We start from the raw sequence: 15,258 nt of genomic DNA on the forward strand, positions 1-15,258 counted from the left end.
TTGAATTCAAATGCACTGCAGTCTGCTTGTGTACAGAGAAGAATAACTTGGCCTATATAGGGTTAAGCTGCACTGCAGTCGCACTGGCGCGCGCGCCCGTGTGTGTGTGTGTGTGTGTGTGTGTGTGTGTGTGTGTGTGTGTTTGTGAGTGTGTATATGTGCCAGTGTTGGTGTCTGTGAGTATGAATTATGTATCCATATCCACATGTTGCCCTCCTGTAGTGGAGCTTTAATCACAGACAGCCAGGGCCTCTGGTGATGAATGATTGATATAAATGGGGCAGAAAAAGCAGGATTTTACTTTGGCTTCAAAGACTACAGACTCGGCTCACAGCCGCACAAGCATCCGTCAACTCCGCCGCGTCAGGCAGCCTTGTCAACACAGTCGCACACACCATCTGAAAAAAACACTACGAAACCCTTTCCCTGCCGTCAGCAGCGAGAGGGACCCGCTTTCAAAAAAAATTGAGCTGTGACCGCCATTACCCATGCAAGGCTTTGGTACAAAGACAAACATTTCTCGGCTCCAACCGATACAAAACATCCCCAGGGTGAGAGGTGAGTCGAGAGCTGGCGGGGATTGAGACACTATGAAGTGTAGCTGCTTGGATGACTGCGAGCCAGCCAGGCATAACGATACTGACGCTCCTACCCCAACCATTGTGTGTGGAGGGGGAAAAGAAACACCTCATTTGAATTCGGCTAACATTATGAGTAGGATTTAATTGCACACTAATAATCTCTTATTTGATCGGCAATTACGTTGTGAAGTGTGAAATGTGATACCTTGACGAAGCGCTGGATATTATCAGCCAGGCACCCCGCTATCTTCCACCCTGCTAGGCTCCAGAGGAGAGGAGGCAGAGGAGCCAGCCTGGAGAGATACAGTATGTCAGCTTAGCCCTGAGAGTGCAGCAGCGATTGCTATTGCCGTGAGCGAGGCGGTGGCACATTTTGCTTTTCCTCTTGGCTACACCTGTCACTCATGTGCCAAGCCTTGCGTCTGGCGGCACCAGGGGAGCGGGTGTCTGGGAACCGGCGTCCGTTGGCGGCAAATGCACCAGGATGGGTGGGTAAAAGAACAATAAGAGAAAGCGAGAGAAAGAAAGATGGGAAGAACAACTGGCAGAGTAGTCAGTTCGGTGGAAGCTTTCCTTAATCAGGTTTAACGCTCCATTTGCAGGCAGTTTTATCGGCGGGCGGGCGGGAGAAAAATCATTGTCATCTTCACTTGTCTGGACTATGTAGTTATCTTTGAAGGGCGGTTATTAAGATTGTTTGCAGTGTCTCTGCCATGATCAGTGGGGAGGAGGAATCTGATATTGGAATGTCGAGAGGAAATGGAAGAGGGAGAAAAACAGGGGCGGAGGGGGAGATAGAGAACACGAAAGAGACCGAGACAGGAACAGAGGAAATACGTCGAACAGATTCCCAGATTAATTAGTATTTTCTCTCTCTCTCTTTCTCTCTCCTCATACTTTCCCTCGTCACTTCTTCTTAACTTGTTCGACTTATTTCCTCTGTTCCTGTCTCGGTCTCTTTCGTGTTCTCTATCTCCTCCTCCGCCCCTGTTTAAGACAAGAGAACCCTGACTAACATTCAGGCAGAAAACTGATGATGCCATATGCTTGTGTTCACTGCCAATTTGCCGCAAAAGTAGAGGTGATGACACCATATGGGAGAACCAGGCCACTGGCCAACTTCTGGACAAGATCGGTGCCAGAAGTTTGTCATTCGTTCAAATACCATCTTTTAATGGCTTGTACCTTTCACGCTTTCACCGGTTTTCCCTTGGATAACTTCATCTAGCTCTGAGATGGGCAACATAGCCAGAAGCAGTAATGCTGTGTAGTATAGAGAAGACTCAAAAGTGCCTGAGAGAGGGGTCAGATTACAGCAGTAGCCATTTGATGTGCTTTCTGCAAAACTTGCTTCAGTGTGGAGCCATTAGCACTGACGTACAATACGACGGTAGTTACATCAGACCAAGGAGGCTTGTAGCTCGACTATGGTTTATGTAGGAATGGCATATGCCCTCAGTAGTGCTCCTATGCTGGATGTTAGCATTGAAGTTATTTCTGTAATTCTTACTAAGAGCTGCATCAGATCAGCGGGAGACGAGGGGCGGCGGCGGGAGGAGGGAGGAGCACTGCTAATGCTAATTTGCACCCAGTCACACGTGAAATGAGCTTGCGCTCTAACCCCCAACAGGGGGGGCGGCGGAGGAGCCAGCTACCCATGGTGCGACCGCATCCGAGGGAAGAAATGAAAAGAACTGCTGTGACAAGTCGGAGGCCCGCCGTGTTCATCTGGCTTTCCCCTCAGGCTCAGAGAGAGAGAGAGAGAGAGAGAGAGAGGAGAGAGAGAGAGAGAGAGAGAGAGAGAAGAGAGAGAAGAGAGAGAGAAGAGAGAGAGAGAAGAGAGAAAGAAGAGAAGAGAGAGAGAAGAGAGAGAGAAGAGAGAGAGAGAGAGAGAGAGAGAAGAGAGAGAGAGAAGAGAGAGAAGAGAGAGAGAGAAGAGAGAGAAGAGAAGAGAGAAAGAGAGAGAGAGAGAGAGAAAGAGAGAGAGAGAGAGAGAGAGAGAGTTACAACTCTCTGTTACAACTCTTTTTCCCTCCGAATAAGGCTACACACTAGGTAAGGAATTACATACTACATGTCTCATGTGTGCGGCAGGTAGCCTAGCGGCTCAGTAACTGAAAGGTCGCTGGTTCAAATCCCTGAACCGGCAAGGTGTAAAAATCTGCCGTTCTGCCCTTGAGCAAGGCCGTTCCTCCCCAACAACAACTGCTCCCCGTGGACCGATTAACAGGGGTTTGGTTAAATTGTGCTGACTAGGTATCCCCTTTCCCTTTCCATCGCCAGGCAACAGAGAACGAGTCGGGAGTGAATTTCACCGGTAACGAATCTCTAATCACCAGATGCTCCGGGCCTATCAAAATGCTGTTGGCCTCTTATTGAGAAAATTACTGTTACTCCTGTGCACCTGCATGTATGAGTCTGCCACATAGCTCTATTTCAGAAGCCTTGGCTAGTATATTGAGGTGGAGCCCCCGAAGCAATGCACCTACTTTAGGCCTGACAAACTGCACCAAGATCAGCAGGGAGGAAGGGAATTAGTCGAATTGCTGTTTTTTGAGCACGTCTGATCATGGGGTACAAGCGATGAGGTGAGCAAACGTTTTCCTGTGCGAGATGCTAGGCACCTGATGCTGGCCCATGGCCAACCTTCCTGTGCCCGCCTGCCAGCACCTTCCCAGTGCCATGCTGTCCCCGCGGGCCCTGCTGTGACGCTTGTTGGTGCTAGGCTCAACACGTCCATCGTACATGAAAGCCACATCCTTGGCGCTTGTCCCAGTGCAGACCATACCACTCAGTGCAGTGGTGCACTCCATCCAGCTAAAAGATGCGACAGAGATCGAAGGATTCCCCACAGAGGTTTTGGGAGCTAAACCTCCCTAATCCGCACAGCGTCGCAGGGTATGAAACAGTGAAATGTCACTCCTTTCTTGGGAATCTGTGGCTCAGGCTCCATCCAAACAGCATCATCTCTATCTACAGGGGAGCACCTCATTTCTCTCCCAAGACTTTGTTTTCCCTCTTCCTTGCTCCTCTCTGTCAGCCACGGTGTTGATTTCACTCGCAGTGACACCGCAATCCCAAGCAGGGAGGATAATGGGTAAAGAGACTCAGCTGTCATCGTGTGCGCTCACAGGTATGTGACGACAAGCTAGCTGTTTGTTATTTCCACAACCGGTGGCCAACAGAGAAACCTTGTGCTTTACTGCTAATTATTGGCATATAGAGCCCACACACACACTACACTATATGCCCACACACGCTGCAATAAAAACACTTGGTGATATCTTGTGAAATTAGTCTCAAAAAGTGTTTTTAAAACAGCTGGCCGTATAAGGGGTTACTACAGTAATGTGTAAAGTAACATTGATGTACCTCTAAGTATAACTATGCCGGTTATCCACAGACAAACTGAAACCAGTGAAAGAGACGCAATATGAAGCAATATGGCACCAAACCCAAAGTGGACACAGCCCATATCCTCTAGTCCCTTGTCTTTGACAAGGAGCCAGATGGAGAGAGGACAGTTGGTCTTTCCGATGCCTGTGGCATTACTCATTATCTTTTGATATGGGCCTGACAACAGGAGTTGGACATCCTCCAGTATGATGTATGGAGGTCAAACGGGGCTCACCTGTACACTGGCCAAAGCGTTCCACTGTGATGTGCTTGTCCTGCCTACAGGCAATGGTCCTCAGCTGGCACTGGTCAGCGTAGGTCACCCCATCAGAGCCACACACCTGCTCGGGAAAAAGCGAGGACAAAAAAAGAAGCTAGGATCACAACTTGTTAACTTTCGCATTGCCTACTACCAAGCGCCGTCGATACTAAATGCGGAACTGAAGCTTGGTAGTTCCAGGTGCTGGAGTCCGGATTCTGTACAGGACTATTGACAGTATTAACTGATTGGTAATAGAGACGAGGACTGATTGGTAATAGAGACGAGGACTGATTGGTAATAGAGAAGAGGACTGATTGGTCATGGAGAAGAGGATTGATTGGTCATGGAGAAGAGGCCTGATTGGTCATGGAGAAGAGGACTGATTGGTCACGGAGAAGAGGACTGATTGGTCATGGAGAAGAGAACTGATTGGTCATGGAGATGAGAATGTAGAGGCCCACCTTGGACTTGTTCTTCTCGTCACAGTCGGGAGAGGGACATTCGCAGTGGGCTTGACCATTGACCTCGTCACACAACGCGCCAAACTTGCAGTCCAGCTCATCACATGAAGTTGGGGCATCGGCACCTGAGATGGGAATGAGGGGTTGAAATCAACTCATGGGGACAATAGATAGGCAGCTATGGCATCCCTGGCTGTTCACTCTAATTGGCTATTCCTGGTCCTAATCATGATGCTCACATTAGCATGTGTGCTTGGCGCTCTTAACTGTCCTTTTATCCTAGTTGATAATTGTCATCATATTTGATATGCACAGCACTACTTCCACATATATAAACACGGGTAGGTTATGCAGATGAATTATCAGTTATGCTTTCCATACAGATTCTATTAATGATGTGTCTTTAATATAAAGTAAATATGTGGACTCTTTTCAAGCAATAATACAAGAAGGATTTGATCTCATTGTCTTGTTTTGGCTGGGCGTCTAATCAGCACTGATCTCCAGTACTTTCACCAAGGAACCTGTTAGAAGCGTTGACACATATCGCCACTGGGTTGCATCAGCAACAGCATCACCAGCAGTAGCAGGGGCTTGGGCCAAGAATCCTACCCATGAGCCCCTGAGGCACCAAGTGTGGGCTCTCTGTGCTGACATAACAGCCGTGCGGAGCACCTCCTCTTGGTTTTCATGTACCCGTTCCATTACCACGCCCCCCTTTTTCATCTGCCCGTACGCCACAGAGCACCACTGCTGGGCTGGGACTATTGACTTCATTAAGCACTTGACTTCCTGTCGATAGCTGACGGTGGGTCTTAATGAGACAGTGCCAGGTCGGCACAGCAGGCGCTCACCTTCCCTCTCCGCCAACTGGAGTTGTGTGTGTATTCATTGGGCTAAATTAGAATGGAAGAGGGCGAGGGAAACTACTGATAGTGGGCTAAAGTTAAGAATAAATTCTTATTTTACAATGACAAATGACTGGATAAATAACCAAAATATAAGTGCTTAAATGTATATTTCCCATTCTGATTTGTTTTTCATTCAGATAACACCATGAACAACGACAGCTATTTTACTGCAGTTGCTTCTACCGTTTCTGCTACTTCAAAATGCTGCTAAAAAAAACGTGGCTTGGACAAAAAAACATTGAGTTCATAAATAGGCTGCTGCAAGGCCGCCCCCTGGACGAGAGGAGTGACAGGGACTAGACGAGAGCCGAGGGGTTGCCACACTCGCCACGCTTCATCGATGGCGCGGCGAGTCAGCAGGTGGCACGTGTCAGTAAGCGGGGGCTCCACCTTACCTGTGTCGCAGCCGCTCATACCCATCTTGCTGCCGTCGGGGCACACGTTGCACTTCATGCCCTTCACTCCCGTCTTGCAGGAGCACAGGCCTGACATTTGCTCGCAGTCGTCCCTCACCGAGCCCACCGCGTCGCAGTTACACGCTGGAATACAGAGGGTGAGAAAGAGAGATAGAAAGAGAGAAAGGGAGATATGATTAGGGAGAAGAAAGGGATGGAGAGAATGGGATGCATAAAATACAGTGAATAAAACCCCATATGTTCATCATACTGAAAGACTACCCACCCAGTCTATCCCTAACACTCTCCAAGATTCTCCATTATGCTTTTTAGTTCAGGAATACACACACATTCTCTTTCAAACATACACACAAACACACATACACACAAACAAACACACACACACATACAGGCCACCTCAGAAGTGACCCCTGGGTTGATGTAAATCTCAGCGCTTCATTGTCGGGGGCTGGGGTCAGAGATAGTTCAGGCCGAGGCCAGCCAGACAACCCTGGGGCAAGATGTGAGAGGGTAGATGGGCCAACAAGATCACAGAGAGCCACCAGCCCGCAAGGGACAACATCAAAACCCATCATGTTCCTGGAATCAATCTTTTTCCTCCTGCTGAACTCTGCACTGATGTGTGTACTGTTTGCTTGTCCGTGAATAAGCCTCAGGGGGCCAGTGTTGCAGTCAGGAAGCACGCTTTCCCATGTGCTCAGAGGGCACTTTTGGTACTGCAGTTTAGCTGAAGACAAGCCCAAAAGGACAATTTTTATAGACGGCCCCATAGATCCCTTTCTGTGTTCACAAACATTGCCGCATGAGTGCATTTCACACTACTTTTGGATTATAATTGGATTGTAGGGCTCGTATGAATGTCCTGCTTAATATAATGTTCATGGCAAATCAACTGCATTATACTTAAAAAACACTTCTACTTCAACCAGTAAAACAGCTCTTTGGCTAGCTTTTGCTACAGCCTATATTAATGAGCGTTAGCAATCTAGTGAACAACTAACTGCTGCATCCAAAATAATTATTTTGCAAAGATCACAACCAAATGCAATCTAAGTGTGCGTTCAAACAAGAATCAAAACATCATTGTAAGCATACGAGAACCCCAAATAGTGATTTTGTTTAGGAGTTAAAAAAAATGTAAATGTATCTAAATGTTGAATGGGCACAGATGTCTTTCTTACTGCCACCCAGAGTCGCGCGCATCTGTGCGTGACGTCAGTGTCGTGTCCTGGAAAAGGGTTTATAGAAAAGTCCCATTTTCAAATTCCTAAAAAGGCACTTTAGTTATCACCTTTGTGCCAAAAATATCAATTGAATAATTCAAGTAATCGTCTTCGAGGCCAATTGTTTTTCCATCACTCACAGCCGAAGATATTAACATTTTATAGTCATCCAATATTTGTGATGTTAGTGGATGACGTGATGATGCCGTCGCTGTTCGTGCTGCTTCCAACGTGCACTGAGTTCAGGCATGTAGCCGTTATCGGCTCTGTAAAGCAGATGGCAACCACCACGAAATGGTGTATGCGAACGTGAGTGGATTACGTTGAAAACAATGGTCGGCCATCTTGGATGCTGTCTCCAGTTCATATATACCTCAGGTGTAAACCTCACAGGTAAGGCCACAGTGGAGACAGGTAGATAGTTCCTGCTGATGACTGAAAAGCTCTGAGGATCTCGTACTGTATTGCCAAATACTCTTTTCACAAGTAGTCACCATCAAAAAGGATTATGCACACACACACACACACACACACACACACACACACACACACACACACACACACACACACACACACACACACACACACACACACACACACACACACACACACACACACACAGGAATCAAGTCAATGTCTCCATATAGTATAAGCCATCAAGCAGATACTTTAACCCTAAGCGGCTTACAGTATTGCATGCATACATTTTCGTACTACCGGCCCCAGCCGGAAACCTATGAGTTGCAAGTGTCATGGTCTACTAACTCTGCTATACAAGACCATAACTCTTCTGTTTCCTACGTAAGGACAGTTGATGAGAAGAAACGAGATGGAGAAAGAGACAATATGAAGAGGGTCTCTTACGTGTGCAGCCGCTCAGGTTCTCTGTGACGATGCCGCGGAAGTTCCAGAAGCTTGGATCGCAGCGGTCGCACTTCTGTCCCCCGACGCCGGGCTTACAGGAGCACTGGCCGCTGCCCGGGTCACAAGTCCCCTTGTAGGAGCCGTACGGGTTACACTGGCATGTACCTGGGGGACACACCAATGACATGACTGATTGAATGACTGAATTAATTAGATCATTATGCACAGCTACAACATCAAAGCATCAGCAGACCGTGTCCAGGCTCACCTCTGACCCCTTGTATTATATCCATCACAATGGTATTAACTTATCGACCAGATGCTCACAATCAGCCTATCGCAGCACTTATATCATCATATTTCCATTGAAACTAAAACGTACGAAAGAAAGGTGATCTCAGTGCTATGATACTTCTAGGAAACCCAGCGCAGACCTAGACTTGAATCTGTGTCCATACCTTTAGATATCACTTTATATACAGGTTTTCCTTTTAAAGAATTGTATGCTAGGCTGATTGTGAGCATCTGGTCAATAAGTTAATACCATCGTGATGGATATAATACAAGGGGTCAGAGGTGAGAGGTCGGAAGCCACGTGAGGGGTCGCCACACTTACTGGGGCATCCGGCAAGTCCCACACCAAGGGCCGCCGTCTTGTTGTCACGGCAACAGCCATAGACTGACAGACTGCAGTGTTCCTGCGCTGGCAGCTTTGTCGGAGAGGTGGCCGAAATCGCTGATGAGGGGACGCAACGAACAAGAAAGGAGAAAAAAAAACTTTTCATAGTGACAGAAGGCTCTTTTAAAAGGAATTAGAAGACACAATCTCTGAACAACATGCAACTTCTAGTGAACAATGAGTTTTGCCTGGCGGGCCAGGGGTGAAGAAGCTGGCATCTGGCTTCCAGATAACAATTTAATTTTCCCAGTCCTGACAATGGCTCAAAATCAGAGGGAGAATTATGCCATTACCTCCAGTGCAGTGAAAACAAACAATGGTGTTCCTAGTGGATTTGCAACAGCTGACATTTGCCTCTTCCTTAGGAGGCCTATTCTCTTCATTTGTTCTCCTGTGAAATTGCAAAGCGCGACACAGCGTCGCTACAAGCTCGCACAAGCAGAAAAAAACGAGTCTGCAGCTGAATTTGATGGACTGGGCCAATCTGTGAGTGTATGTGTGTATGTGTGTAGTTGTCTGTGGGAGCGCCAGATTCCACCGCGACGTGACAGCTCGAAAACCGTATACAACATACCCCAAACAAATATCTCCCCCAACAGAGTACTTGTGTATAAGTGAAACGAGAGAGGTATTGAAGGATAGAAGGAAAAGAGGGAGGGGGGGTTGTTCAACGGCCAAGGCAATATATTGTTGCTTAAACTCTCTTCAGGCCTTGGATCAAAATGGCCACTAGTGGTAGAGTTGGAAGGAAGAACTCTCCCCCTCGCTCTCTCTTTCTTTCTTCCTCTCTTGTGTTTCTCATTTCGAGTTTGGAGGCTTCAGATACCGGCCCATAAATCACACTGTTACTGGTGTGGATATGAGCCGAAGCCTAATGGTGATGACTTGCTCTCTCTTTTTCCAGTGCTTTTCCACTCCAGCGATGAGCTTTGGACACAGTTCATTAACTTGCCACTTTTTCAGCGCTCCCGCTACTATCTGTTCTGAGCCTATTAGGACAAGAGAGAACTTTTAATTTCATATGTTCTTCAACCTATTGGTTTTCCCTCTACGGTGACCATTGTCTGGCACAATACAGCTCTCTCTGATGTGCGAGTATTACTCTGTCTCTCTGTCTCAAGGTCTGCTGCTGCCTTGGCTATGTGCTGCATGTAGCCTTTGTATTTCTACAAGGGTAGAGTTGAGTGCTCGTGCATGTAGCAACGGTATATAGCGCAGGATCTTTTTTAGACGGCATGAAAACTGGGTCAGTGATTCCAGTTTTATGATAGAAAAATGCAAAATAGGACAGCTTGAAAGTTCTTTGAGACAGCTGTCAAAGATCAAAGAACTCAGACAGGCATGATGAAACATTTTCCCAGAGACACAACACGTGAGGTGTTTATAAACCACATAAGACAGTAAGAGAACAACAACACAAGGTCGTGTTGAATTCAAAACCCCCTTTGTCAAGTTAAAGAAGTCAGGAGCTCCCTTCAGTTTGAAAGCTTGGAGGTCAAACCGTGGTCAAAGACACGTTCCTCCATGCATAGCTAATGAAGAAAGGCCCAATGAGATTCCAATTGATCTGAGCTTTTTGGGAAAAGAAGAGGGCCCAGAGCTCGCGCACACCAATAGCACTTCACAAGAAAAAAGGGATTGATTCTCTGCGGATGGTGAAGAAGCGTGACAGAAAGCGCCCCAAAGTGGCCAGCTTAGGAAGGACGACTTTACAGGGACGTGAGTGTGAAACCAGGGCGGAGAGCTCTCTCTATCTCTCTCACTTTCGTTTGCTCCCTTTCTCTTTTTAGGGCCGCAGGGAATCAAACAGGCTGCAGTGATCACACAGAATATCTTATCTGCCCTTTGCTTCGCTCTGGCCTACTACAGAGAGATGATGGTTTACACTGCCAAGGCAGGGACTTAGAATGTAGAGCAAGACGTAGAACAAGGCTTCCCTACTTTTGCCTAGCATCTGTGGTGGCAGTCCAGAGAGAATTTCCTCTGCAATCTACATAATGACAAAGCGAAAACAGTTTTTTTGAAATTTTTGCAAATGTATTAAAAACAAAAACAGAAATACCTTATTTATATAAGTTCAGACCCTTAGCTATGAGACTTGAAATTGAGCTCAGGTTCATCCTCTTTCCATTGATCATCCTTGAGATGTTTCTACAACTTGATTGGCGTCCAACTGTGGTAAATTCAATTAATTGGACATGATTTGGAAAGGCACACACCTGTCTATATAAGTTCCCACAGTTGACAGTTCATGTCAGAGCAGAAATCAAGCCATAAGATCGAATGAATTGTCCGTAGGGCTCAGAGACAGGATTATATTGAGGCACAGATTTGGGGAAGGTTACCAAAACATTTATGAAGCATATAAGATCCCCCAAAACACAGTGGCCTCTATCATTCTTAAATGGAGAAGTTTGGAACCACCAAGACACTTCCTATAGTTGGCCGACCGGCCAAACTGAGCAATTGGGGGAGAAGGGCCTTGGTCAGGGAGGTGACCAAGAACCCAATGGTCACTCTAACAGAGTTCCTCTGTGGAGATGGGAGAAGGACAACCATCTCAGCAGCACTCCACCAATCAGGCCTTTATAGTAGAGTGGCCAGATGGAAGCTACTTCTCAGTAAAAGGCACATGACAGGCCGCTTGGAGTTTGCCAAAAGGCACCTAAAGGACTATCAGACCATGAGAAACAAGATTCTCTGGTCTGATGAAACCAAGATTAAACGCTTTGGCCTGAAAGCCAAGTGTCATGTCTGGAGGAAACCTGGCACCATCCCAACGGTGAAGTATGGTGGTGGCAGCATCATGCTGTGGGGATGTTTTTCAGCGGCATGGACTTGGAGACTAGTCAGGATCAAGGCAAAGATGAACAGAGCAAAGTACAGTGAGATCGTTGATGAAAACCTGCTCCAGAGCGCTCAGGACCTCAGACTGGGGTGAAGGTTAACCTTCCAAAAAGACAATGACCCTAAGCACACAGCCAAGACAGGAGTGGCTTCGGGACAAGTCTCTGAATGTGCTTGAGTGGCCCAGCCAGAGCCCGGATGTGAACCCGATCGAACATCTCTAGAGAGACCTGACAATAGCTGTGCAGCAACGCTCCCCGTACAACCTGACAGAGCTTGATAGGATCTGCAGAGAAGATGAGAGAAACTCCACAAATACAGGTGTGACAAGCTTATAACGTCATACCCAAGAAGACACAAGGCTGTAATCTCGCTGCCAAAGGTGCTTCAACAAAGTAAAGGATCTGAATACTTACGTAAATACAATACTTTTAAATATTTATAAATTAGCAAAAATGTCTAAAAACCTGTTTTTGCTTTGTCATTATGGGGTATTGTGTGTAGATTGATGAGTAAAACAACAACAATTGAATCAATATTAGAATAAGGCTGTAACCTAACAGAAAGTGGAAAAAGTCAAGGGGTCTAAATAGTTTCCGAAGGTACCTGATGTAGGTATCCAATCGGGGGAGGGAAGCTCTCGCTAGCCAGCTTTGGCGCTGTGTTCGATAGGCTAATTTACCAACCAAAGTGGTGTTCAGAAGAAACAACAGGATTTCTTGCCGTTGCTACATGACAAAGTACTAAGCTGGGTGAATTAAGTACGAGATGGGTTATTACTCTGGCTGATGTTAGATCAGTTATGGTGGGGTGTTCAGGCTGCTCACCTGTACAGGGTCCCTGATTCTGGATCAGCAGGTGCTCCTGCTTTTCACACCTAGCCTTCTTCATTTCACACTCGTTGCTGTAGGTCTTCCCATTTGAGCCACACACCTGAGGAGAATCATAATCATACTCAAATGAATGCTGGAATGTATGAGCGTGTGATTTAATTTCAAAGTTACTCTAAGTACACCAATCCTTTTCAAACCACGTAACATTGCAAGTTCAATCTCGGTCTGAAAATGTTATTGCACAAACATTGACTTTGAATCTAAATGTCAGATGTCATGCATTCATTACCTAGGAATTACCTAGACTTGTGTGAAACAGAAAACCACCTCTATTGCAGTAAAAACCACATACAGGTTTGTGGTTGTTTGTGGAGGGCTAACTTATGGAGGATAAGGCTTACCGGGTTGCGAGGCACGCGATGGCAGTCAAAGTCACAGACACAGCGGTCGTCCTCTGCGTCCTCGTCCCACGATCCTCCAAACGTACGACACCTGTCCTGTTCGCAGCTCTCAATACCTGACCCCGATCCTCCTGAACCACACTCTGCAGAGACCACACACAGAGAACATTTTTTTAATTGTTATTATCGGCCCAGCACAGACACACATAAGAAAACTTAACATTTCGATACACACTTGTAAAAATGCCTTACATCTTTGTCATCCCCCATAAAAATGAAATCCGAGTTCTTGGCAGAGTGTTTATATATTCAGAGTATGCCACCTTTAGGATATTAAAATGTCCTTCACGTTGACGCTGAGATAGAACCAAAGGCGCTGCTGGAAGTACAAGATAATGACCAACCATGGAAAGGACCAGAGATTGACTAAATAAATTAGGCACAACATTGAAGTGCCATCAGTGAGGCATCCTTTACATTTCAATTAAAGCTGAGGATAGTGGGAGGAGGGAAATATTACCCCTTGCATCCCTGCGAGGGGGAATCAATGCGGGGGAATCAATGCGAGAGCCTGTTTCATTGACACAGATTTCCTGATAGGAGGAAGCCTCTAATTATACGGTGTTCCATAAAATCCAATTATCAATCCACTCCAGACTTTGGAAAAAAATTAGCCCAGACACTTTTTGTACCTGCGACTGTGAAAGGTAAACTTTCAATTTATTTTAAAACGGTACACTTCATTGGATCAAAGAGGTTTTTGAAAATAGCTCTCCAGAGAGAGTTACAAGAGAGTTCAAAGGACAAACGACAAGCCATTATTATTTCCGAGGATCGGAGACTTATAAAGCTGAAACATTGAAAAAACATTTTGGAATACAAACTACATAAAGATATACAGTGCCTTGCGAAAGTATTCGGCCCCCTTGAACTTTGCAACCTTTTGCCACATTTCAGGCTTCAAACATAAAGATATAAAACTGTATTTTTTGTGAAGAATCAACAACAAGTGGGACACAATCATGAAGTGGAACGACATTTATTGGATATTTCAAACTTTTTTAACAAATCAAAAACTGAAAAATTGGACGTGCAAAATTATTCAGCCCCTTTACTTTCAGTGCAACAACCTCTCTCCAGAAGTTCAATGAGGATCTCTGAATGATCCAATGTTGACCTAAATGACTAATGATGATAAATACAATCCACCTGTGTGTAATCAAGTCTCTGTATAAATGCACCTGCACTGTGATAGTCTCAGAGGTCCGTTAAAAGCGCAGAGAGCATCATGAAGAACAAGGAACACACCAGGCAGGTCCGAGATACTGTTGTGAAGAAGTTTAAAGCAGGGTTTGGATACAAAAAGATTTCCCAAGCTTTAAACATCACAAGGAGCACTGTGCAAGCGATAATATTGAAATGGAAGGAGTATCAGACCACTGCAAATCTACCAAGACCTGGCCGTCCCTCTAAACTTTCAGCTCATACAAGGAGAAGACTGATCAGAGATGCAGCCAAGAGGCCCATGATCACTCTGGATGAACTGCAGAGATCTACAGCTGAGGTGGGAGACTCTGTCCATAGGACAACAATCAGTCGTATATTGCACAAATCTGGCCTTTATGGAAGAGTGGCAAGAAGAAAGCCATTTCTTAAAGATATCCATAAAAAGTGTTGTTTAAAGTTTGCCACAAGCCACCTGGGAGACACACCAAACATATGGAAGAAGGTGCTCTGGTCAGATGAAACCAAAATTGAACTTTTTTGGCAACAATGCAAAATGTTATGTTTGGCGTAAAAGCAACACAGCTCATCACCCTGAACTGTCAAACATGGTGGTGGCAGCATCATGGTTTGGGCCTGCTTTTCTTCAGCAGGGACAGGGAAGATGGTTGAAATTGATGGGAAGATGGATGGAGCCAAATACAGGACCATTCTGGAAGAAAACCTGATGGAGTCTGCAAAAGACCTGAGACTGGGACGGAGATTTGTCGTCCAACAAGACAATGATCCAAAACATAAAGCAAAATCTAAAATGGAATGGTTCAAAAATAAACATATCCAGGTGTTAGAATGGCCAAGTCAAAGTCCAGACCTGAATCCAATCGAGAATCTGTGGAAAGAACTGAAAACTGCTGTTCACAAATGCTCTCCATCCAACCTCACTGAGCTCAAGCTGTTTTGCAAGGAGGAATGGGAAAATAATTCAGTCTCTCGATGTGCAAAACTGATAGAGACATACCCTAAGCGACTTACAGCTGTAATCGCAGCAAAAGGTGGCGCTACAAAGTATTAACTTAAGGGGGCTGAATAATTTTGCACGCCCAATTTTTCAGTTTTTGATTTGTTAAAAAGTTTGAAATATCCAATAAATGTCGTTCCAC

The 15,258-nt window shown here is 45.7% G+C and overlaps 1 protein-coding gene across 2 annotated transcripts in view; it reads right to left on the reverse strand.

Moving 5' to 3' along the window:
• The window catches only part of LOC135504500 (agrin-like), a 280,244-nt gene that overhangs the window by 37,715 nt on the left and 227,271 nt on the right, over positions 1–15,258 (reverse strand). For both annotated transcript variants that reach the window (XM_064923146.1, XM_064923147.1), the window contains 7 exons: positions 12,875–13,017; positions 12,468–12,573; positions 8,731–8,850; positions 8,115–8,279; positions 6,007–6,150; positions 4,701–4,825; positions 4,213–4,318 (listed from right to left, as the gene is read on the reverse strand). In XM_064923146.1, the coding sequence (XP_064779218.1) occupies positions 4,213–4,318; positions 4,701–4,825; positions 6,007–6,150; positions 8,115–8,279; positions 8,731–8,850; positions 12,468–12,573; positions 12,875–13,017 (909 nt within the window). The remainder of the gene's footprint in view (positions 1–4,212; positions 4,319–4,700; positions 4,826–6,006; positions 6,151–8,114; positions 8,280–8,730; positions 8,851–12,467; positions 12,574–12,874; positions 13,018–15,258) is intronic.

This window comes from Oncorhynchus masou, chromosome 18 (assembly GCF_036934945.1).
Source record: "Oncorhynchus masou masou isolate Uvic2021 chromosome 18, UVic_Omas_1.1, whole genome shotgun sequence".
NCBI classification, from domain to species: Eukaryota; Metazoa; Chordata; class Actinopteri; order Salmoniformes; family Salmonidae; genus Oncorhynchus; species Oncorhynchus masou.